At 36.3% G+C, this 26,758-nt stretch overlaps 1 protein-coding gene across 9 annotated transcripts in view; it reads right to left on the bottom strand.

The window, feature by feature from the left end:
- The window catches only part of kn (EBF transcription factor knot), a 226,617-nt gene that overhangs the window by 180,970 nt on the left and 18,889 nt on the right, over window positions 1-26,758 (bottom strand). For 8 of the 9 annotated variants that reach the window (XR_010850709.1, XR_010850705.1, XM_067090293.1 and 5 more), the window contains exons 2-3: window positions 14,622-14,775; window positions 10,259-10,322 (exon numbers count right to left, since the gene is read on the bottom strand). Coding sequence is in view for 7 of the 9 variants with exons in the window: in XM_067090293.1 (XP_066946394.1) it covers window positions 10,259-10,322; window positions 14,622-14,775 (218 nt within the window). In the remaining 2 variants the exon portion in view is untranslated. Of the gene's footprint in view, window positions 1-10,258; window positions 10,323-14,621; window positions 14,776-20,993; window positions 21,156-26,758 lie in introns of those variants that run through there. The other variant, XM_067090275.1, reaches the window with a different exon arrangement.

Genomic DNA, 26,758 nt, shown 5'->3' on the forward strand with positions numbered 1-26,758 from the left:
AGAAAAAAAATAACAGAACAAGTTGAACGCTGTCAGAACAGAGGGAAGGGAAGAAACATTCCCACGCAAAAAGCCTTCGATTAGATGTTACCAAAATGCCACACAAGTCACTGCGATGACATGGCAGATTTAATGTCCTGTTTCCTTGTATAGGGAGTCAGTTCTTTGAATGCTCGCTTTCTTTTTGCTTTCGTTGTGTGTGTGTGTGTGTGTGTGTGTGAGAGAGAGAGAGAGAGAGAGAGAGAGAGAGAGAGAGAGAGAGAGTATGGATGCGTAATGTACTCGCGTGGTTGATCTTCAGCGTACCTGCGACAAATGTTGGCGGAAAGGTTCACGTTTATTTGAGGGGAGAAGGAGAGATTGTAGGGTGAGGAAGAGAGAGAGAGAGAGAGAGAGAGAGAGAGAGAGAGAGAGAGAGAGAGAGAGAGAGGAAAGAAGAGAGGGAAGAAGGGCGACGACAATGACATATTCTGCAGGGTGGATTTGGCTACAACGACTGCGTCTCTTGATCACGATGACGATGACGACGGCGACGCCCAAAGACCCTCCTCAACGACGCCGCTGCCGCCACTACCTAAAAATTCAGTCATCAGCTAACGTCCGTTATGTCCCTCTCGCCCCGAAGTTGAAGTCTCTTGGGCAAGGACCACGGGAGACCAATTTTGGTCCCAAACGTGTCTCTCGTGTAGACTCACTTTGCCTTAAACTCCCTCGTGTTTTTACTTCTTTGTTACATGAGAACGTCCCTCAGGGACAGGTCCATTCATATCACACTCCTGCTGACCTATTTTCACCTTTACTGAACTCCGCCAAACGAGCTAAATTGCGTTAGTGGTGGTGGCAGCATATTGGTCTATGTGGCACGAGGGGTTGCGTGGCTGTTCCGGCAAGGCCCCCGTCCCCAAGGGAGCTGTGTGGCCCGCTCCGGCACCGAGGGACGGGGGCCGGCTCCCCCCTAACGTCCCCTTCCTTTTCCTCAACCTCCAACTCCTCCTTACCACCTATGATCCCCCAACTCGCACATCCTACTCCTTCACTTTTGCTTCCTGCATCCGCCTGCCTTCCTGCCTTCCTTCCTTCCTTCCTTCCTTCCCTGCCTATGGCACATAAGGCTCCAAAATTACCCCCTAAACAGAGTGCCTGCTCTTACGGAAAGCCCCCGGCACCTACCCAATAGCAAAAGCTGCGATGGTCTCTAATGTTTACACTTGGTCTGCTGCTACTGGCCATGACTTCCCCGTGTCAACACCGCCGTAGTCGAGGATTAACCTTCATCAGTTGCAGCCATCTTCTCATCTTCTCTCTCTCTCTCTCTTTCTCTCTCTCTCTCTCTCTCCTCCCGCAATTTATCTTCATGACTAAGCACATCGCAGAAAGTAAGACGTTGAGTAACGAGTGACCTTATGGTAAGATATTAATGTAAAGACGATCGCTTCAGAGACATGATCCAGAAGTGATAGACTGAGGTGACCGTGATACCCATCACGCATGCGCGGATGTACATGCTCAAAAATAAAAGGAATAGAATGAAGAGGCAACTATTCAATATAAATACAATATTAAAAGGTATCCTTGTAACATCATCTTTACCTTGAGGGAAATAACCGAGCGTCCTTTAGCATGACAAATACCATAGTAATGAATTTCCTTTAATTTGAATTATCTTCTATGCCAGAAATATTAGCCTAAGAAAAATCCGACAAAGACAGTGCAGGACTTCCATGGGAACTGATCCATGACATTTATTTCGCTTTCACGTAATCTGTTATAAAATCTTTTAATTTCTGACGAGTTTATTCTCGTTTCACAAATGGCAGGCTGGCCACTGCTAAGATCAAATTAATCAAAATGCCAAAGAACTCCAGCACTTTATCACAGCGGAACTAAACAAAGGAAAGTCTGCTAGAGACCTACTGGAAAGATATAATAGCATAACGCAAAAAAAAAAAACAAATAGAAATGTTGATGGCTATGCGATGAGGTAAGACAACATACGAGCTATATTACAAAAGTACGTTGGTGTTAAATTATCGGATGTTTGATATACTTTGAAAAATGTTATGTCTCGGCATTTTCAATACTTCTTTCACTCATATAACGCGTGTGTGTGTGTTTGTGTAAAGTGTATATCAGAGTAGCTTACTATAGCGTGGAGATTTTCAGCATTCGAATTGAAAATGATGAACAAGTAGCCTAAGGTCAAGGCTTAAAAAAAAACTGCAGTAATAGATTGTTTATAATCAACCTGTCCTGGAACAAATCACACTCAAAAGCATCTGATACATATTCCAGTAAAGTCAAAATCTGCTAGCGTCTGACAAGACAATGGCATTAATCCATACGAAGGTGCAATGATACGAACTGGAAAGTAAGGATTCACAACAGTTAACATCTCTCGTGCAAAAGCTGTATCGGTGACCGATTATGAAAAGTGGAAATCCATTTTATGCTCCGAGATAATTGAGTGAAAGGGAGACTGAATCAAGCTTGTTAAGAATGAACAAAAACAGAAAAGCACAGAAAGTATTTTATACTGTTAGTAGAGATACCAATTCAAGCATTCATAAATTCAGTCTTTTCTCCTGATACACACACACACACACACACACACACACACACACACACACACACACACACATATATATATATATATATATATATATATATATATATATATATATATATATATATATATGTGTGTGTATATATATATATATATATGTGTGTGTGTGTGTATGTGTGTGTGTGTGTGTGTGTATGTATGTATATGTAAGTATATATATATATACAGTATATATAAATATATATATATATATATATATATATATATATATATATATATATCCACTCAATAAATACAGCGAAAGTGCGTACGTCTGTGTGTGTGTGTGTGTGTGTGTGAGAGAGAGAGAGAGAGAGAGAGAGAGAGAGAGAGAGAGAGAGAGAGAGAGAGAGAGAGAGAGAGAGAGACCAGAGTATAGTGTTCGTGGCATTAAGAAAGAGCCTTATTGCATGCGTCTTTTACAGCTCCATCTGTAAGTCCGAAGTGAATGAGGTCCTACATGCCGAGAGAACAACATTTTATACGTAGTCTATCCATAAAGAAGATCCCCCACTCATAAAAAGGAAAGGCTGACTAGAGACAGCATGACACAATAGTCATTACAAAAACGAGAGAGGTTAGATTCCACAGTAAAATGTAGAGTAACAGGCAACAAACAAACACACACACACACACACAAATTGTTGATGGTATTACAAGTAATTAAAGAAGCGAATGCGAATATAATTTTGTGGATTTAGATGGTTTGTGTACTTATGAATTCAAACGAGATAAAACACACACACACATTATATATATATATATATATATATATATATATATATATATATATATATATACGTGTATGTATATGTACGTGTGTTTCATCTCGTTTGAATTCATCAAACGTTCTAAACCATAAAATTATATTCGCATTTCCTTCTTTAATTACTTGTAATACCATCGATAATTTTTTTTTAATCGTCTGCTGTATCTTTATTATTAATTTTTCCTACTTTCAAATGCAAAAATAAAAAAAAAATGTCTCTTTTTCTTATGGTTGTTATTCCTCCATCATCGGTACCCACACACTTATACTCTTGATTTCCACCCTAGCCGCAGTTTTTGTCTTGTTTCCCCTCGTTCCGTTCCCTTTCTTCCCCTCGTTCCTCTCTCTCTCTCTCTCTCTCTCTCTCCCATCTGCCTTCCCCCCTCCTACCTAAGTCTCAGGAGACCTCCTCTCTCTCTCTCTCTCTCTCTCTCTCTCTCTCTCTCTCTCTCTCTCTCTCTCTCATACCAGTAGGCAAAACTTGGCTCAGGTTTGCCACTCAACGATTCCTTCACATTTATCTATTAGATTTTCCTTTTTATGTCATCATTCATCAGCTGAATTTCGCTAATCAAAGGCGTATTAATCCGGGAGAGGAATGACTGAGCTATAGAATTGCATTACGAGAAAGATCTCGTTTTTTTTTTTTTGGGGCTCACCCAGTACAGGTTTAATTCTCCTTAACGAGTTTTGCGGAACAATGGAACTAGTGAGTTAAGGATCGTCAAATTGATTTATACAGGGCAGTAATATCATTCATTAATAAGGTAGCAATGACGATAATATAATCAAAGAACAAAGAGCATTTCGCGTAGCGAATGACGAACGAAACTAGGATTGCATTAAGTCATCAAACAGTTGCCAACATATTAATTTTCATATCAAGCAACCCCCGTTTTAGAACGGTTTTAAAACAACAATTCTATTTTCACAAAGAAACAATCTGTTTTCAAAGTAAAATATTTGTATCTCTGTATTTCCAGAATATCGACCGCAAACACTTGATATAAACTTTGATCTGACCTAACTAGCAAACTCTGATGAAGTTTAGTTACTATTATACGAATGCAAATTAGTATTTCGGGGTCTGCATCACACAGCTCAGTAAGAAAAACATAAATGATGTATTGGGTGATACCGAAAGAATTACTTTTTATTTAGATTCGCGTCAATGTGAAAGTAAATGTCGCGCTTTGCAGCCGAAATGTGATATGTAAATCCTATTTGATCCAATAACTTTCTCAGTTCCAAACCAGCAAGAAGGCAAATGCAAATAACGAGCAAACGAACGAGTCGGAAAACAGCTGTTAGTTCTGTGCTGCAAGACTGAAGTTTCTGGGCAACAGGATCCTATCCACTGAGAAAAATAAGAAAGGATGGAAGCTGCGCAAAGATAGATACCAAAATTAGACAGGGAGGTGTAAAAATGCAAGAAACGTCTTGCAAGACAAAGCATTCCTTTATCAGATCTGTAGAATTAAACGCTGGCAGAAAATGGTCCAAAGCACTGCAATAAAAGCTATGGAAACAGACCTACGTGAGCAACAATCTGTCATTTGTTTTACACCTACAGTATGAAAAGAAACCAGGCAAAGTCTGAAGCACCTGGTACCAAAATACCTTTATGACTCAAGAGGCAGATTACCATTCAGTAATTCTCAGAAAGAAAGAACAGTTTATCATGTAGCACTTGTCATCGACATTTACGTCCTTTCCTTTTCTGAAAAGGGCAACAAAAGAACATACTTCACGGAAAGGGTCAGAACATATGGAGTTATATATGGTTATGAACAGAGCTTGAGGTGAACAGAGGAAAAATAAATATTATTTTGAAGAAGGGGTTGATACACTTTATATGAACGTTATAGATCACTGACAGTTCTCTCTCTCTCTCTCTCTCTCTCTCTCTCTCTCTCTCTCTCTCTCTCTCTCTTCAAACACCTATACTTGCCAACCCACATCAATTCCTTGCATCTGCCATAATTTTATTCATCAAGTATGTAAATGCAATCAGTACTCTTCCGGTGAAAGGGAAGGGTTAAGAAACTACTGAGCATCTAAAAGCATCCAGACGATACAAACACCTCAAGTATATAAATTCAACGCCATAAATTTAATTCCTCTTAAATGAACGTTTCAAGCGAACAATGGACTGAAACCATCCATTAACAAACATGATGATGATACGAATTCTACATCTTGCAACGCTCCGTTTTTAGGTGTCTCTCTGCTGACGTATTGGTCTGTACACAGGAGGCGAATACACACACACACACACACAGGAAGTGTATAATGACACGCGTAAATAAATGTGAACACATGCTTGCATAAATGCTTATGCATATACAAACATCATCCCTCCAAATGAGAACGGTATGAACACGTTGCGACAACATGAAATTCAGTCTCCTCTCTCTCTCTCTCTCTCTCTCTCTCTCTCTCTCTCTCTCTCAACACATGCCAAACTTTGAATTTACTGCCTCGAAGATAATTTGTTTTCCACAAGCTTAAGGAAGTTAGCCACACACGTTTCGAAGTTGTTTTTTCTGGAAAAAAAAAAAAAAAAAGAATCGCCAGCCCTGACTGTGCTACTCCATCTTCCCAATGAAATACAGAGACCCTCATGTTTGTGATATATGATGCTATGTAACTAGAACCAGATAATTAAGTTATGTAGCCTGCTAATTGATGTGCAATCTTAATTAACGTATGATGCAGTCTAAAATTGATGAAATTGGCATCGTAAATTCCTCTGGCTTTCATCAGTGCTGTTTAAAGGTTTTTTTTTTTAAATGTACCGTTAGTCATAATTAGCAAACACAGTGCGCACTCTTGAGAAACAAGCCAAAATATTTTACTTCACTGCAGACCACCACAACCCTGAAATCTTATATGCGAAAAAAAATTGAGCAAGGAATGGGGTGACTAAAAGATAATAAATAAATAAATCATAGGGAATGAAGAATGCAAGACTGTGGTAACCTTATAGCAAGAAGGCTTCAACGTAGCCCAAGGTATCAAATTCTTGTTAGGCTACAAATCGGTCCCACATAACAGGCAATCAAATTGTGAATTACTAATTACCGAGCACTAACTTTTACTGTGGCTAAGCGATGTAAATTCAGACATGGATCTGAACTACAGACGTGAAACTTGAGACATGTCTCACCAAAGACCCTGGAACTCGCCTTATGTATAGGCTACTAGACATATTCAAACCACAGTACAACAAGGGTGACCAATATTTTCATAATTTACTGTTTGAGTGTCCAAAATGGTATACAGTGTTAAAGAACATTCTCCCCAGTCCGGCTTATCAAAACAAAACAAAAAAAATAAGCAAAGAAATGACAATGATAACTACTTCGCTATTTCAAACTGATGGAGTGTCCAAAATGGTATGTAACAAGCAAAGGAGAAAATTCCTTCGGTTCAGCTTTTGAAAACAAATGCAAAGAAACGACTACGACAATAAAAATGACTGAGGACGTGAAGAAAGCGCAACAGAAAACATGGAACGAGGTATCGGCATCGTATGAATCGGGAGGAAAAGAAATGAACAGAAATAAACTTCCGAACGGAACCGAGGCATTTGTTTATTTCACGCGAACGTAAAGCAATTACTTATGGACCCGAAACTTCAGGTCAGGGTCTGAAAGAATACTTTTCTCGAGTTCCTTCGATTCTAGTTTTAGAAGCTATTATCATTTCGGTTGCAACATAGCCAGTACGTTGCACGGACCTGATATCTATATCAATAGTAATAATAATAATAATAATAATAATAATAATAATAAGAAGAAGAAGAAGAAGAAGAAGAAGAAGAAGAAGAAGAAGAAGAAGAAGAAGAAGAAGAAGAAGAAGAAGAAGAAGAAGACCCTCTCTTAAGCATGTCCTGTTAAAAAGGGTGGTTGCATCGTGGGAATTAACTGACAAATAATAATAATAATAATAATAATAATAATAATAATAATAATAATAATAATAATAATAATAATAATAAGCCGCGATTTTGTTTATAGGCAAAAACAGTAGTTTGAAACAAGACAAATAAAAAAATTAAAGTAATCACGGATTTTCAATGACTTTCCAGCCGTAGTATAGATGTGCACCATAGATAATAATAATAATAATAATAATAATAATAATAATAATAATAATAATAATAATAATAATAATAATAATAAACGGCCACGATTTTGTATATACGCAAAAACAGTAGTTTGAAACAAGACAAATAAAAAAATTAAAGTAATCACGGATTTTCAATGACTTTCCGGCCGTAGTATAGATGTCCACCATAGATGATGATAATAATAATAATAATAATAATAATAATAATAATAATAATAATAATAATAAACGGCCACGATTTTGTATATAAGCAAAAACTGTAGTTTGAAACATGACATATAAAAAAAATTAAAGTAATTACGGATTTTCAATGACTGTTTCCGGCCGTAGTATAGATGTGCACCATAGATAATAATAATAATAATAATAATAATAATAATAATAATAATAATAATAATAATAAAAATAATAATAATCGGCCACGATTTTGTATATGGGCAAAAACTGAAGTTTGAAACATGACAAATAAAAAATTAAAGTAATCACGGATTTTCAATGACTTTCCGGCCGTAGTATAGATGTAGATAGTGTACCATAGATAATAATAATAATAATAATAATAATAATAATAATAATTAGCCGCGATTTTGTATATATAAGCAAAAACTGTAGTTTGAAACAAGACAAACAAAAAAATTAAAGTAATTGCAATTTTCAATGACTGTTTCCGGCCGTAGTATAGTGATGCACCATAGATAATAATAATAATAATAATAATAATAATAATAATAATAATAATAATAATAATAATAATAATAATAATAATAAGTGGGTTAGCAGCAGAGGTCATTTTGAAACCCGCCGTTAAACTAATCCGATTCAAACAAGAGCAACAGGATAAAACATCCTGGCACCCAAGATTTTCAACGTGACTTTCTGCTGCTCCCACACCTCCTCCTGCGCCAAGATAATAACTGATAATAATAATAATAATAAGGATAATAATATAATAATAATAATAATAGATAATAATAATAACAGTGGGTTCCTGGCAGCAGAGGTCATTTTTGGAAACCCGCCGTTAAACTAATCCGATTCAAATTGAGCAACAGGATGAAACATCCTGGCACCCAAGATTCCCAACGTCCTTTCTGCTGCTCCCACACCTCCTCCTGCGCCAGAGAGAGAGAGAGAGAGAGCTAAGCACCAGGATCTTGTCTGATCCAGATATAGAGATGTGCTGCCCATGAGAAGAAGAGAGAGAGAGAGAGAGAGAGAGAGAGAGAGAGAGAGAGAGAGGGAGAGACGGATAGGGGAGGCTGTCTATCAACGACACTGCCTTCCGAAAAGACGTGGACAGAGAGAGAGAGAGAGGGAGAGAGGGAGAGGGAAGGAAGGGGGAGAGGCTGTCTTCCAGATATCAACGACACCGTCTTCCGAAAAGACGTGGTGAGACAGAGAGAGAGAGAGAGAGAGAGAGAGAGAGAGAGAGAGAGAGGAGAGAGGGAGAGGCTGTCTTCCAGATATCAGCGACACCGTCTTCCGAAAAGACGTGGACAGAGAGAGAGAGAGAGAGAGAGAGAGAGAGAGAGAGAGAGAGAGAGAGAGAGAGAGAGAGAGAGAGAGGCTGTCTTCCAGATATCAACGACACCGCCTTCCGAAAAGACGTGGACAGAGAGAGAGAGAGAGAGAGAGAGAGAGAGAGAGAGAGAGAGAGAGAGAGAGAGAGGAAGGGATGGGAAGAGGCTGTCTTCCAGATATCAACGACACCGCCTTCCGAAAAGACGTGGACAGAGAGAGAGAGAGAGAGAGAGAGAGAGAGAGAGAGAGAGAGGGGAAGGAAGGGGGAGAGGCTGTCTTCCAGACATCAACGACACCGCCTTCCGAAAAGACGTGGACCGAGAGAGAGAGAGAGAGAGAGAGAGAGAGAGAGAGAGAGAGAGAGAGAGAGAGAGAGGAAGGGGAGGGGAAGGAAGGGGAAAGGCTGTCTTCCGAAAAGACGTGGACCGAGAGAGAGAGAGAGAGAGAGAGAGAGAGAGAGAGAGAGAGAGAGAGAGAGAGAGGAAGGGAGGGGAAGGAAGGGGAGAGGCTGTCTTCCAGATATCAACGACACCGCCTTCCGAAAAGACGTGGACCGAGAAAAGAGAAAGAGAGAGAGAGAGAGAGAGAGAGAGAGAGAGAGAGAGAGAGAGAGAGAGGTCAACGACAGGATTCTCCTGCGGGTTTGGCGGAGTCTGGAAAGGGATTTATTCTAAAAAATAGACCGAGGCCCCGATGCGGACCGAATGGATGATCGAGATCTGTACCGACCCCAATTGGGAATGAGTTTGTGCAAATGTACGAGATAAGTTGGAAGTGAACAAAGAATGAAAAATGTAAAAACAATGAAAACTAAGATAGATACCACCAGGTGATAACGGACCAGGAGTCAGAGTAACAAATGAGCAATGAATATTTACAGTGGACGTCTGTCAAAATGAATTATGATGCTTTTCTGCTCTTCAGAGTAAACTAATTCTTAACTTTCTTAATTGTGTAAACTTCCTCAAGTTACCATCTAAACACTTGTTATTGAGATATCTTTAGTATATGTGGTTTTCTGTTAAATCACGCCATGATTCGAGTTTCCAGACATCATGTTTTGGAAATATATCCTAAAGTACAATGCTATACTCAGTTCATCATTTCTAATAACAATTGTAAAAAAAATTATTTTAGCCTAGAATAAAAGTAATTCGACGTTGTTTAAAGAGGTCGCAAGAATAATACAAATAATCTAATATTAAGAGGGATACAAAGAAAGACCTTCTTACCATTTGCATACAGCAATTGTAGTCTGTAATGGATGCCATTGTTAGTCTTCTGTCCTTCCGGTTCCTGGAAATGCAGAATAAAAGAAACATTTAATGTGTGAATAAATGCAAACAGTACAGAATTGTTTTAATATTCGGAAATATGGCCTCCAATGGAAGTAAGAATGGTTAAACAATAATGATAAAAAAAACAATGATGATTATCTAACTTGAAATTATCTTAATTTGGTTCGTGTCTTCCATGCAAAAAGAAAATAGACAATGTTTACCTCCCATGTAAACATAATGCCAACAAGAAATACCAAAAAAAAAACAAAATACGGTGGGGGTGTGCGTGTGTGTGGGGGAGGGGAATATCTTTCACACAGCTGCTCTCTCATAAAAGATATTTTGACATTTTTTTTCCTCTTTTTCTTAAACCGTTTACAGCTAACTCCTTATCTCTGAAGAGGAATCAGAGACTTACTGGCCTCAGGAGGTTTGGAACATGCTACAATGTAGGCACCGTGGCTAAAAAACAGAGAGAGAGAGAGAGAGAGAGAGAGAGAGAGAGAGAGAGAGAGAGAGAGCCTCAAATCCCGCCATACGCCTCTTTAAGCTAAACGAGAGCCCTATCAGAGCTAAAAACGAAACACTCCAACCTCGATTTAATAACAAAGCCAGGGTAATTTAATACCAGAGATGAAACAATGATGTATACGGCCTGTACTCCTATGTAATGAACATATTTAGCCGTAATTAACTAGTTGACTTACTTGCCGGTAGATGGGGGAAATACGGTCTGCCGCGTGCCACTCCAAAGGGGATGCACTCTCTCTCTCTCTCTCTCTCTCTCTCTCTCTCTCTCTCTCTCTCTCTCTCTCTCCCTGTCCACGGTTATAATACCCAATTACTTTTCGATTTTGACTTCTTTAAAATCCCCTCTCATATTCATTATCTCCGAAGGGACTCCGTATTATGGGTAAAGGTGTAATTTTCGCAGCTGGGTTTATTTAATATCATATCGGGAAAGATGTTAACTGTAGATTTTACCGCTTGTTACGCTCTTTATGAACTGAGGTAAATGCATTTATCTCATTCAATTAAATACGCATAATAAGGGTGTGTCCATGTATTGATAACCAACTTGCATTTTAATGGCGGGAGGATGGTGTAACCTTGATAAACAGCAATTACGCGCGAGCATCACACTCACACATACATATGCACACACACTCACACATATATATACATACATATATATGTATGTATGTAAATATATATATATATATATATATATATATATATATATATATATATATATATATATATATATATATATATATATATATATATATATATATATATATATATATATATATATATATATATATATATATATATATATATATATATATAATGTATGTATGTATGTAAATAATATTAATATATATATATATATATATATATATATATATATATATATATATATATATATATATATATATATATGATGGTCATAACTTCCTATATAATAATATAAAAACTGCATTTATTAGACCATACATAATATCCCGAAACAACTCTGGGACAAAAATCGGCAAATTCCATTTGCTTTCAGAGCCAGCAGACCTTAAAGCCAACCAAACTCGTAGGACTCGATTGTGAACAACGCAGAAGATGAGAGAGGAGGAAGAAGAACGAGAGGAGGAGGAGGAGGAGGAGGAGGAGGAGAAAGAGAGAGAAGGGAGAATAAGGGTGGGGGAGAAGAGAAGGTAATTTTGGAGTGCCAGTGATTTTGCTTTTATAATAAGCAGGTAAAGAGTTATCCCCCAGTCGTAATTGCATAATCATGGGAGGTAATTGTGGCCAGAGCCATTATCTGGTCTAAGTGTGAGTGAGCGACCTCCGCGCCCTACCTCATTGGTCAGGTCGAGTACCGAGGGGGTGGCGAGGGTGGGGGAGTGGGAGGGGGGAGTGCTTAAGGGAGGGAAGAGCGGTAGGGAGAGAGAATCGTTGGCTTTTTAAAATCTGACCAATAAACTGCGGTCTGAAATACGGATGATTTAGTTCAGGGTGTGGGTCTTATATAAACCTAAATTCCTCCTATACGGAATCAAATTTAGAATCAGTACAAATATTGCCAAAGTGATTAAGCGTTCTCTTGAATATTAAAACCATGATAAGCACAAAGCTGACATCTCTCTCTCTCTCTGTCTGTCTGTCTCTCTCTCTCTCTCTCCTGGTATCAAACAATGTCGACATGGTATGTCAGCTTTCTATCATTATTGTAACGGCTAAAGGTCACATAACGCTGACCTGATTTGCTGAGCGTTATAAATCGTTTGAACCGTTCTTCTATGACTTTCAGGCAGAGAACCGTATATTTTATAAACAAATCTCCTTCTCATTAAAATGTAGCCATAAAAATAATACTCTTCGCTTTACGACATATTAAAACGAATTTATTATTTAGGAATACTTAGAAAGATGAAATGATAGAAAAAAAACTTTCCCTAGGGAATCTAAAGGTAAGAAATGTGGAAAATCGTCCTTTGGTATTTAAATTAAATTTTTCAGCTCTTAATAACCAGTCGATATCAGCACTGCCACGGAAACTAATGTGCTCCCTCGTGTTTAGCTCAGTTAGAAGGACAATGCTGAAAAACAAAGCAAAACGGAACAATAGAAGACGAATTGATAATATTTAAGCGTCAAATTTATTTCCCACTAAATATATATATATATATATATATATATATATATATATATATATATATATATATATATATATATATATATATATATTCAGGGCACTGGGAGAAGGGACGGATAATATCCCCGGAAGACGTTAGACCACTTAGGCCCGTTATGTGAAGCCCCCATAGTATCTCTGTTGATCTAGGCAGTTAGGTGCGTACTTGAGAGTTTGTCGACTGTAGCTGGGCTCTTTGTAGATGGGCTAGCAATCACATCCGTAAATAACACTCGACAATCAGAAGACATCTCTATTAAATATTATATATATATATATATATATATATATATATATATATATATATATATATATATATATATATATATATATATATATATATATATATATATATATATATATATATATATATATATATATATATATATATATATATTTATATATATACACACACATATATATACGCATATACATACATACATAATGTGTGTGTCCGCATCTCTCAAACAAGCAAAAGTAAATTTTTAAAAATCGGCTTAACTTTGTTTGATATATAGTCTTGATGACTAATACGTTGTGACGTAAAAATTCCGACTGGGCGGGTCTTTCTATTACGTAAACTACTTCAATTAACCCAGAATGCAAATTAGACACGAAAAAGCGAAAAACCATCAAAGGTACAGTACTTGAGGCGAAAATCAATCAAATCTCCAGTATTTACGTTGTACATAATCTTTTCAAGACCTGATTAACGTACATCGTATTCTTTGTGACGCACGAAAACTCAAGGCTCATTTGGCAAACTTAAATAGCCATTTATAGGAAAAAAAAAACTAACAAGGAACAACGGAAATTATTAAGAATTATGTACTTCGCTTTCCTTGTATATTCTCGAATATACTTCTCATACTCTGCGTCCCGGTTCTGTAAAAATTTCCAAGTATGAAAATATACTTCTCATACTCCTTCTGAGTCCCGCCTCTGTAAGAAATTCCAAGTATGAAAATATACTTCTCATACTCCTTCCGAGTCCCGCCTCTGTAAGAAATTCCAAGTATGAGCTCATCAAAAATGAGGAAACCTGCCAATGAATAACCTCACTGACGAGGAGGAATTCCTCCAACCTTCAAAGGCGTCTTTAAATGCCAAGGAGAGGAGAACGACGCCGATACAATGGAAGCATCAAGTAACTGCTTCGATCGAGGTGATCCAGGATTGGCATTTGAATGGCATTTATTGGAAATAAATTTGAGGAAATCCTGCCTTGAGGCAGATTCAGTATCAAGACAAAATTCTCTCTCTCTCTCTCTCGTTCGTCTTCTATATGAATAACAGAGTATTAACAACTTCTATAATAACGCTTCCATTATTTTACAGTTGCAGTATTTCATCAAGTATAAAATCCAAGCGGTTTACCAAACGTACAAAACATGAATGAATTAAGTGAGAGGTAAGACACTTATGCAGAGAACACGATGTTGTCACAGCGTTACTGAACTTCTCTAAGTAACGCAGTCAAGACCAACCAAAGGTGAAAGAAAATCAAATAAACTGGAGCAAACTTCACGATCGAAGTATACTGCCAAAACAGTGATTATCTGCATGCTGTCAAAACAGTGATTACTCTATCTGCTTTTGCATCAACCTAGGGGCAACAGTGAGACTTACTTGGTCTTTTTCAATGAATCCCAGGAAGGCCGTTCGTTCGATTTCGATGGGCTGTCCAGCACGGTCGTAGAGGGCGATGACGAAGTGGAAGAAGTTGGATTTCCTCAGGTTGCTCGGGGGCTGCTTCTCGAAGTGCGCCCGTCCGAGTCCCACACTGTGACGGGATATGACAGAATTAGCATAGGTGATATTATTAGGTGCTGAAGATAAACTGCTGAAACAAACAGTGACTTATCCAGTAAACCATCGTATATATATATATATATATATATATATATATATATATATATATATATATATATATATATATATATATATATATATATATATCATCATCAGGAGATCCGTAAGACAAGAAGTCTTCAAGGTTCTTTATTAAGAAATGTTTCGTGCAATCCTTTGCACATCATCAGTCTGCAATAAATTTTAAACAGCAGTGTAAACTGAAGTTAAAATAACAATTATTCTACTGACAGTAAAAAAAAATTTATAACAAAGTTAACATAAAAGCTGCAACTTTTATTAAAAAAAACATATTAAAATTCACCAGGTTTAAGAAAATTAAAATACCTTTCAATACAACGCAAGAGGGAAGAAAGGCCTGAAGAAACGTCAATGCCCGGAGAGAGAGAAGCCGCATAAGTGTTAATATTTAAATTAGGGGACAGGTGCTTTATATATAATGACTCAAGGGTAGTTAAAAAGGCAGTTTGAGATGTAGACTGAGAATCGAAAAATGTTTTTTTTCAACATGAATTTTACATTTAGCAGGATGTGTTCTAATGCTAGAAAGTTCTGGGTTGGATATACGGGAACCTGTACGATAACTGAGTCCTAAGTGGCTGTAATAGCGGACTTGCAACAGTCTTTTACTGGAAGCAACTTTAGTACCAGGACATCTTGGGCATTCAAATTTATTTGATAATAATGCTGGACCGCATAAAATCCTGTAACTTATCCTTTAGGAGAAAAATTTTCCAGCCTTTTTTGGATTCGTAAGAATCAAATTTAATTTTAAAAAACCTATTTCTCTTTCAATGATACTTTTTTATTTTTGAGCGTAATTTATCCGAGTGAGTAAAGGGAATAACAGCATATATGTTCAATTTACGAACATTAAAGTTTTCAGAGGGAAGAGACATATATTTAGTAGGCATATTATTAATTATTTTCTGGACTAAGAATTGAGGGTATGAATTAGCCGAAAAAAACTTTGATATATAATCAATTTCTGAATGAAAATTGGACCAGAGGTATATTTGAGAGCTCGATGTACCAGAATTAATTTTAAACGAATAAAAACAAGAGCTAAAATAGTTACTGCCCAAGCCTGTAAACGTATTCTTACGATAAACAGAGTCCTAAAGGCATGCTGATCTCTAGTGATTTTTACATCCAAAAAGGATAACGAATTTTGTTGTTTAGTCTAAATAGTAAATTTCATATTGGGATGTACAGAATTAATAAAATCAAGAAATTCATGACACTGCCAAGGGTAAGTGAACAGGGCAAAAGTGTCATCAACATATCGTTTATACAGAACCGGCTTAGACTGGGCTGGGCAATTATTTAAAAATTCTTCTCCCAAATGACTCATGAAGAAGTTAGCAAACAACGGGCCCAAAGGGGAACCCATAGCTACTCCCTCGACCTGCAATTAGAGAGCATTATTCAAAATAAAAACTATGTCTTGCACTGCAAGCTCAAGTAAGGACTTAAAAAGGCTTCTACTAAAACCATGAAATATATCATCATCTCTAAAGATTTTGTTAAGAATAATTTCAATAGTTTCTGAGACCGAGACATTGGTAAACAAAGCTTCAACGTCAAAACTTGTCACAAAGAGGTCACCCTCTTGTTGGACAATAACCTGTTGAAACTCGTACCCATTTTTAATGGCGAACTGTGATACTGAAATCTCATTTAAAAGTGTTACAGTAAATTTAGAGATATTATAACAACATAATAGGTCTAAGAGGAATATCTTCCTTATGAATTTTTGGTAGCCCGTAAAGTACGCTAAATGATGAGCCGGTAACAATTCCTTAAACAATTTGGATACCCATGTCACCAAAATCTTTTGAATTCGGATGAGACGATGACCTTTTAACTTCTTGACATTCTCACACTTTTAGTTATGGCGGTTGTCACTACAGCCTTATATTCAGATGGGAAATAAACTACGAAGTCCTTTTCTTCCAAGAGGGCGAGAATACCATTTAGTCCAATAAGAAAGGGCGTTATCTGCCTTTCTTCAAATTTATATCCAAAACTTGTTTTGACAAGCGAACCCAGTAAGTGGGGACAAATCTATTTGAGATCACGGACAACTGTTGCCTTGGATTATCCCAGGTACTGGATTACCCAAAGAAAGGCCAAAATCATTAACTACAATTACTGATGACCTTTAGTTTCTCTTTTAAATCTCCTTCGAATATCTCTTACACACACATACATATATATATATATATATATATATATATATATATATATATATATATATATATATATATATATATATATATATATATATATATATATATATATAAATATATATATATATATATATATATATATATATATATATATATATATATATATATATATATATATATATATATATATATATATATATATATATATATATATATATATATATATATATATATATATATATGTGTATGTGTATATGTATATGCCTCTAACCAGTTTCTACAAGAAGAGGACACTGAGTTGGAGGTTGGTCTTCTTATAAGGGACAGCTGTCTAGAATTATCCCAGGTACTGGATTAACCAGAGGGGTAATAAAAGAGAAGAATTACAGATACTCTTGGTTTTCCTTTCAACCTCATCCGAACACCTTATGCAGAATGAAATTAAAGGACGTATATGTATCTAGAAAGATATATATACATACATATATATTCTTTCTAGATACATATACGCCCTTTAATTTCATTCTGCATAAGGTGTTCGGATGAGGCTGAAAGGAAAACCAAGGGTATCAGTAATTCTTGTCAAAAAAAATTTTTTTTTTTTTGCCCTCTGGTTAATCCAGTACCTGGGATAATTCTAGACAGCTGTGCCTCATAAGATTAAGACCAACCTCGAACTCAATGTCCTTTTTCTTGTAGAAACTGGTTAGAGGCGCATGCATACACACTCCATATATATATATATATATATATATATATATATATATATATATATATATATATATATATATATATATATATATATATATATATATATATATATATATATGTGTGTAATGTTTGGTTGTGTACTTACATTAATAGTACATAACCCCTTTGCTTTCTTGGTAATCTCTTAAGTAGCAGAGCCTTCGTGAATATTACATCCTAATACAGAATACTTACTTTCATTAACAGAATATTCAGCAAATTAAGCGTCGGCTCTCTCGGAGTTAGCATATTATAACGGTGGACAAAATCCTCGTATATTCATCATTAACAAGACCATCGGTTTTCCACAAAATGAATATAAACCTTAGTGACAAAATAATACCCCAGTGGTCCTGGGACGCGGTCTCATTCTTGATGTTATTTTTTGCCATTAAAGAATTAACGTTCAAGGAAGAAGTTGTGCGTATTTCATTATGGGCAGATAAGGAAGCTGTATCATTCTGCATCAAATTAGCTCAATAATCGTGAACTACCATATCTGTTCCAATACTTCACCTTGTTCACTATCCAGTGTTGTAGCCCTTTCAGATAAGCTTCTGTTGGTATCGGCGTGAAAGCACTCGCTAGATCGAACTTCAAATCCTCCCATACTATCTGGATTAATATATTAAAAACATAAAGACCAACGAAACTAAATTGAACAGGGCGCTCCGTGGCTTCTTCACAGCCAGCATGATCGAATCTTATATTTGCGCGTGTGGTTTCCATATAACTCATTTAACTATCTGGAAAACAAATTTGGCAACGGAACTAAAAGTACTAAATGCTATTGTATGTTTATGCCATACCTTACAAGATGAAAACCTCGGTCAGTTCCTTAATACGGGATATAACAGCCTCCCAAAAAAATCCTTGCCCCTGCCATAAAAAAGGGTTAACGACTGGCCTTTTTAGAATGATTCATTAAGATGATTTACGACCTGGCCTACTCTTAATTTCCTGTCCGAACCTGTCGAGCATCGAACCCCTTGCTTATTTTATATTGGAATTTCTTATATATGATCTCTAAGATTTACCTTGTGTATTTTCCTTCATCGTTCAGTTTCATTTCCTTTCTAGTTCGAATCGTCAAGGCCACTTGTTAACAGCAAACATAATGGAGTTTACTAAAACAAAAAACTACTTAGTCTTTATCTCTGATAAGTGCTGTGAATGTCTTTCTGAATTGAAAACAAAAAACTGTGCAATATAACTGGTTATCTACAACAATGATCCTCATTTCACGAGAAAAGACTTTTCGGTCTTTCTTAATAATGGTTAAAGACCATTTTAAGAAATGTAAACTGAAATCATATGATCGCGACCGATGTGATTCTTTACAATAAAAGCAAAGGGAGACGTTTTTCGTAAGTGTGTGTTTGTGTGTTTTGTCTTTTGAAATTGTTTGTAAGAAATACTAACGGCTCAGGTTACATCACCACTACAATTTTTCGGTATCGATTTAAAGCAACTGATACATGATACAGGGTATAATTAAGTACATAAGCTTGCTCAAATCCCTTGAAACTGTCACTTTCTAGACAAAGTAGCTTCAAAGTGCTCTGGCAGGTAAGTTAAATTACTAGATATACCAACGCCTTTGAAGCGTGTTGTTCAAGTCCAGGTAAATTCCTATTCTAAACTTCCGAGGCAATTGGCCTCTTACCTCGTTCTGAATGAGAGAGAGAGAGAGAGAGAGAGAGAGAGAGAGAGAGAGAGAGAGAGAGAGAGAGAGTCTGTAGTGCCGCGATCTCAACTCCGGAAGCTGCAGAAGTTTCTCAATAAGATCCTTTATTCACGAATTCGTAATAGCAGTTCGTAGTTTTGTAAATGGGGTGGGAATGGCATTAAGTGAGGCAGTTAGTACATTTAGGGGATGTTTAAGGAACAAGAATGTCCGGAGCTCACCTCCGCTTCAGCCCTCCCAAGGGAATAATATGCCCAAGTATGCAATGGAAAAAGGTCTTCTGAAGGAATTAAACTATGGGAAGGCAATATCCATACAAAAAAAAAAAAAAACTTGAAGCGAATATGAACTAATTTAAGTAGAGATGGCCTGAGAATCGTACAGCGCTAAGCGTGTCTGTAGGCATCGACCTGGATCAAAATTAAAAGAACTCATAGACATTATCAGAGTGGAATATTGTAACTGATATTAGAGACTCATTTTTGGAGCCTTTAATTTCCATGCTGTTCAGCTAAAACTAAGATCACGACGAAATAGTAGGAGTAAAATCTAAATAGTAAGAAATATTTTTTAGCTTTTTTGTGTGGATTATGCATGTTTCCTCCTTCCAGCCCCCAACCCCCCCCCAAAAGGGAGATTTTGACCTATGCAACAGGAATCATCATAATCACTCTTGACACTACTGGCTACTGAAGCTTGTTGCATCGCTAGCAACAGTATCTAGACGAAAAGTGCAATTCTTTACCAATCCAAGGGTGTCACTTAGGGGGCTGGGGGAACTCCCCAAGACTCAAGTTGCCCCCCCCAAAGCCTCAACTTGCCCCCCCTCACCCCACCAAGCCCCAAGAAGTAACAGCAGCTGGTTTTCCATTATTCTTACCGAAATTGAAATGTGTCATCACATTAAGTTATATTTATCTATTTTATGTGCTTTAAAAATCACATAAAACAGCTCAAAATCAAAAAAACCCCAGGTGATTAGGCTCGATTCACTCGCCAAACCACCTTCGCCCCCCCACCCCCCATCAAAAATCTGAAATGACGTCCCTGTACCAATCTTCCCCCATCGGCCCGAAAATGAAAATGTCTTCCTAGAAAAGTAGCTTGATTTGCTGGCCAAAATAAAAACCAAGCAGATATGGCTTTCCGTTATAATTCTTATTACATCGGATACAAATTCTGCACGTTGATAATACCTACATACGGGTCTCATTAAAACAGACTCCCCTAAGAAAGTTTTATCAAAGTTTCTGTAACTTTATAATAAAGTCCGTGAGGTTTTCTCTGTATCATGCCTCACTACTCATCTAAAGAATGCCAATAAATTCCTCATCGTTTCCTTAAAATTAGAATCAATTCGGATACAAACAGGTCTTATCGTTCATCTTTCGATAATTCAATTACAATTTGTAGTGCCATTGAAATTTCGAATCACGAGCAAGCAAATTCAAGATCGGGGTCTGAATGATTGAAAATACAGCAAAAATGTTAAACTCTTACCCGTAATGCCAATAATTACCGCCAGACATTTCATGTGGGAGAATATACTCGGGAGAATTCATTAAACAATTCATTTGCATCGACAGAACACGCGTCGAAAAAAAAAATCACACTCTCACTATTTAGCCACCTCACTTGTCAGCTGGTAAACAGATACTGACCTCAGCGAGCTGAATGAGGGTCCTTTAAACCATAAATCCTAAGTTTTCAGGTATTGACATCTTTTACCTCAGGGTATTTTGCCTCAGTACTACAATTCCCTCCCCCAACCCCAACCCCAACCCACCCACCCCTTTCCCACAACAACAAACAGCTCCACCCTTTCAATTGGTAACTTAAAAAAGGAAAAAGTGCCGACCTGAGAAATGAGCTCGAATGGCGGTTATATTTTCTGATTTCTGTAGGAGCTGTTCGTTTTTGATATTTGACATTAGGGGAGATACAAACTTGAAAACTGTGCAAAAGAAATGAACAAGTAGCGTTTATAATGGTTACATTCATAAGCAGTTTCTCTCTCTCTCTCTCTCTCTCTCTCTCTTCTCTCTCTCTCTCTCTGTATATATATATATATATATATATATATATATATATAGAGAGAGAGAGAGAGAGAGAGAGAGAGACTATTTATGAATACAACCATTATAAACGCGCTCTCTCTCTCTCTCTCTCTCTCTCTCTCTCTCTCTCTCTCTCTCTCTCTCTCTCTATCTCTCTCTCTCTCTCTCTATCTCTCTCTATATATATATATATATATATATATATATATATATATATATATATATATATATATATAGAAATTTTTATCGATGTATGTGTATTTGTTTGGTGTCAACTTCAGATGGCTTTACACCGTTAAAACTCGTGCTGAGCTATAAGTCTACCATGCCAGAAAAAAGAGAAAGCTGTGAAACAAAGAAAGGTTCACGGCAGAGGCCTGCCTGGATCCCTGAGATCTACTTAATCTGGATTCAAGATAATCTTGAGGGATTCATGGCAAAGTTTTCCGACTAATCAGAAAATCACAGAATACACTTAATACTGGCTTCTGGACATGCCTAAAAATTTAAATTTATTAGAAAGATTGAAGGTTCTTACGGAAGTAATTCCCTGAAGAATATCATAAAATTTTCGACAAAGAACGTCTGTTGGATCTAACTCGCCAGTGTTTGTTAATACTTGACCATTCGGTTTACCAGACACTAAGACGGAGGATTATGTGGGCAAATACGTTGTGGTCAATAAATAGTTTAGGAAAGTGAACCAGGACGTGACAAAACACGTGAGAATGTTTTTTTTTTTTTTTTTATATGAATCGTTAGCAACACAAGTTATTTACAATCATGCGTGCACAATGCTTAAGAAGCATGTTTTTAAGTATCTATAAGGCCAAAATATGCACAATCCAAAACAGACCAAACAAGATAAAGAAAAATGGACGAGAAAATGGTTTTCACTAATCGCTTGAAGTGACAGAAAAACCAAAAGTAATAAAAATCGAGGCGGAGACTCCAAAGTCGTTAAGAGCCAAATAAGGTGGGACGATGAGTCAAAGTTCAAACCGACGGCTGGGTCATCCTTCCACCAATCACGTTCCTTTCTTTCTGGAATGTTTTCTCGATTAAGAAGGAAACGCTGTCGACAGGCTGACAGATAAAATTTACAATCTCAGGTACCAATTTATGCGTGGGTGAGGCATATCTATATAAGCTTCTAATTAAGGGATGAGGACGGTGATAATTCCATCGGCGTGAAGGGAGAAAGGAAGGTTTTATATGATAAATAGACAGATTTCAACATTTCAAAAAAAAAAAAAAAATAAAAACTGCCTTATTCTCTTGCCTTTCCCTAAAACATTTCATTCTTTTTGCTTAATCAAGACAAAGAAGGCTATAATGTGAAATCATTGGGTTCCCGGTTTTATAATCAGTTTCTGAACAATGCCCATTACAAATAATGTGACAAATGCCCCTACTCATTCGCACCCACTCACACAAATACACACACACACATATATATATATATATATATATATATATATATATATATATATATATATATATATATATATATATATATATATATATATATATATATATATATATACTGGTCACTTTTTTTACCAGATACGTATGTTATTATAATAGCCACAAAGCACACTTAACTTCTCGAATTCTTCGCGCTTTTTGGATACGTTTGTTAGTACAAAGCCTTGGATCCTAGTTCAAGAAAGATGAAGCAATTGTGATGTCCGGTAGCGTGAATCGAGCCCACATCTCGAGTGCGCATGTGTATGAGTGTGTGTCATAAAATAGCCATACAATTTCATTGTGTGTATATATTTATATTACTCGTATTAGGATTCAATAAGATGGAATGGTTTAGATTCCAGATTCTTTAATTCACAAAGTACAAATTTTCAAAGACATGCAGTCTTCTTCCTCGTATGTATGTATGTATGTATGTATGTATGTATGTATGTATAGCCACTGAGTTATGAATTTTATTCGCAACCAACCTCACAGTTGCGAGGAATTTCGTTTACCTTACGCGCTGAAATAATGACACTTGTCCAAAACCCATTCTGAAAGGCATTATAAACTTAGTGAATCTACGTAACAACGCTTTCACTCCTTAAAAATGCAAAATGCTAACAAGGGTAATTCCTACAGACCGATATCGACGGGTGAACGCGCGACTAGCGAGGAATTAACTGGCACTGGATACAAAGAAGACTCCTCTATTGGTGGTGCCATTAGCACTTGTATAACTGAAAGACTGGGTCTCAATCATTCATTCGCATGGATTCGCATGGATTTGCTCATCTAGATGTATCAAGAAAAATACATCCCAATACATACACACACACACACACACACACACACACACACACACACATATATATATATATATATATATATATATATATATATATATATATATATATATATATATATATATATATATATATATTCTAAAGGCATTATTCGCTGGAAATTTAAAAGTTTAATTTTTACTGTTTATACCAAACAGAACACGTCTTGATAAAATACTAGTTTCTAAGGAACTTTTTATCATCTGCATATTTCACCACGTTAGAGCTTTAAAGTTTATAAACCCCCTAATTACGAGTGAGAGAGAGAGAGAGAGAGAGAGAGAGAGAGAGAGAGAGAGAGAGAACAGCGACGGGTGCAAAGTTATGACCAGTCCATGGCCGAAAATGAGCTTGCTTACTAACCCTTTGTCTGTGCATGAGTTTAAACACCCCCTCTCTCTCTCTCTCTCTCTCTCTCTCTCTCTCTCTCTCTCTCTCTCTCTCTCTCTCTGGGTGCCAGAGTATGTAAAATAATTACTTTTCGCTGAAATCAGACTCTATCTCAGATCAACAAACGCGTAGTGTACTCGCAGGAACGAGGGCTTACAAACACAAACATTCTAGAAATCCTAAAGGATTGTAGAGAGAGAGAGAGAGAGAGAGAGAGAGAGAGAGAGAGAGAGAGAGAGAGAGAGAGAGAGAGAGAGAGAGAGAGTGCAAAAGCAAATTCGCGCAGCAGTGCAAGACGTCTTTAATATATTTCCTCGATCCTAATCCTTACCATCATCATCATATTAAAGTTATTTTTGCCATCAATTTCATCTCATAAAAAACCTCCATTCGAAAAAGATGACGGAAAGACCCCTTCCATCCCTCGACCCGAATATGTGCAATCCCCCTCTCTTCTCTACAGTAATGATAGTATAATCCAATAAATAATGAAAGGGAGCGAAAATCTATGGGAAAAAATGGAGGATGTATGAAATTCACACTCTCCGTGAAAGTTCATGTATTCGAAATATCCAATAGAAAAGATTCTAAATTTATGTCATTCAATGGATATATCAGGGGGGTTATATTTCAGTCATTTTCCACCTATTACATCCGCATGGTTTGCGCTTAAATTTTATGGACTGATTGGATAGATTACGGCAGATATTACGGATGTTCACTGCGTTTCGTTCGGGCGAGATGAATGGGGATTAAGATAACCGCGTCTTGCTAATTTCATCTGTGAGGAAATATTTCTTTTTCCTAAAATTAATTTTCTGGTGATTTACAAGTGGTGCAGCTTTGGTCACTCTGTCTTTGTCTGTCTGTCTGTCTGTCTGTCTGTCTGTCTGTCTGTCTGTCTGTCTGTCTGTATATATCTCTCTCTCTCTCTCTCTCTCTCTCTCTCTCTCTCTCTATCTCTATATATATATATATATATATATATATATATATATATATATATATATATATATATATATATATATATATATATATATGCACACACACACACACACACACACATATATATATATATATATATATATATATATATATATATATATATATATATATATATATATATATATACTATATATATATATATATACAGTATATATATATATATGCGTTAACTGATCATATTAATTTCTCCTCTTTTGAGGGAGTGATGCCAAAAGGGCAAAGCATTAGCTTCTCAGCAAGTCTATAGGGATGGGGTTGCTTACCCTATGTCCTTTCCTTAAACTCAGGTTGAGTTGGGTCGACTGGTGGTCGAAAGCCGAGCTAGAAAAAAGTTCCTAGCCAATTAGCCCAGTGTTCTACCTCTTAATCTTTTCCTGTTCACGATGTATTTTTGTATGTCGATATAATCTTTTTATGTACACACACTTTCCATTCATTATGTTACAGTATCGGTCCTTTTCTTTTCCTTTATACTATCCTTTCTTTGGTATTATTAGTTAATACACACACACACACACACACACACACACACACACACACACACACACACATATATATATATATATATATATATATATATATATATATATATATATATATATATATATATATATATATATGAAAGATTGACAAGTTTTGATACTACTTTCGTTAATCTAGTTAAGTTAACTCGCTATGTCGATTTGATTTGAATGTTATACATGCTTCCCCTGAAACTATGGAGCAACACCACAACCCGTCATTGTCAAATTTAGACTGAGCCTTGAATTATGAGGTTAATATATACAAACACTATACAAAGGTTAAAAGTCAAGAAGATTAAGCCTCGAAACCGGTAAGTGAAATTAGATAGAAAGGGTTCTTGCCTGAAGTTCTTAGAATGATCCTGAAGGAATATTTCAAACTTGTTTATTCATATTCCAAGATTCTTCTGAACCTACGAACAAACAAAAGCCCAACAGACTTATGGCACATGAATGAATTCATTCACATACTATGCTTTGAATGGTAAGTGTACCTATTTTTACCCAGAGCAAATTCCTTGAAACGCCTACGATCCGAAATGAAGAACCATAATTTTTTCATTCGGTTCTTCATAATAAAAAGTGACATAAACTTTATTCCTTGACATTTTAGGGCACACAAATATTTTCCTTTTATTTTCTTCCTGAAACGTACAAGATTTTCACGAACTACAGTTGTTACCTAAACGAGGGTTTAAATGTTCTCGATTCAATAAAAATCTTTATCCTGGCTAAGAAAACAGTTTTTTTTTCGTTATTTACTTCTGTAGCTATCATTTTCACCATAAATTATTATTATTATTATTATTATTATTATTATTATTATTATTATTATTATTATTATTATTATTATTATCTGTTCAACGCAGAAAATATTTCATGTTATTTTGTTATTTCGATTTTAACAGTTCCATTTTTTTTATAATATTACTTATAATCTCAACGAATGACCAACATTATGGAGCTAATTTTAC

The sequence above is a fragment of the Macrobrachium rosenbergii genome, chromosome 4 (assembly GCF_040412425.1).
Source record: "Macrobrachium rosenbergii isolate ZJJX-2024 chromosome 4, ASM4041242v1, whole genome shotgun sequence".
Classification (NCBI taxonomy): Eukaryota; Metazoa; Arthropoda; class Malacostraca; order Decapoda; family Palaemonidae; genus Macrobrachium; species Macrobrachium rosenbergii.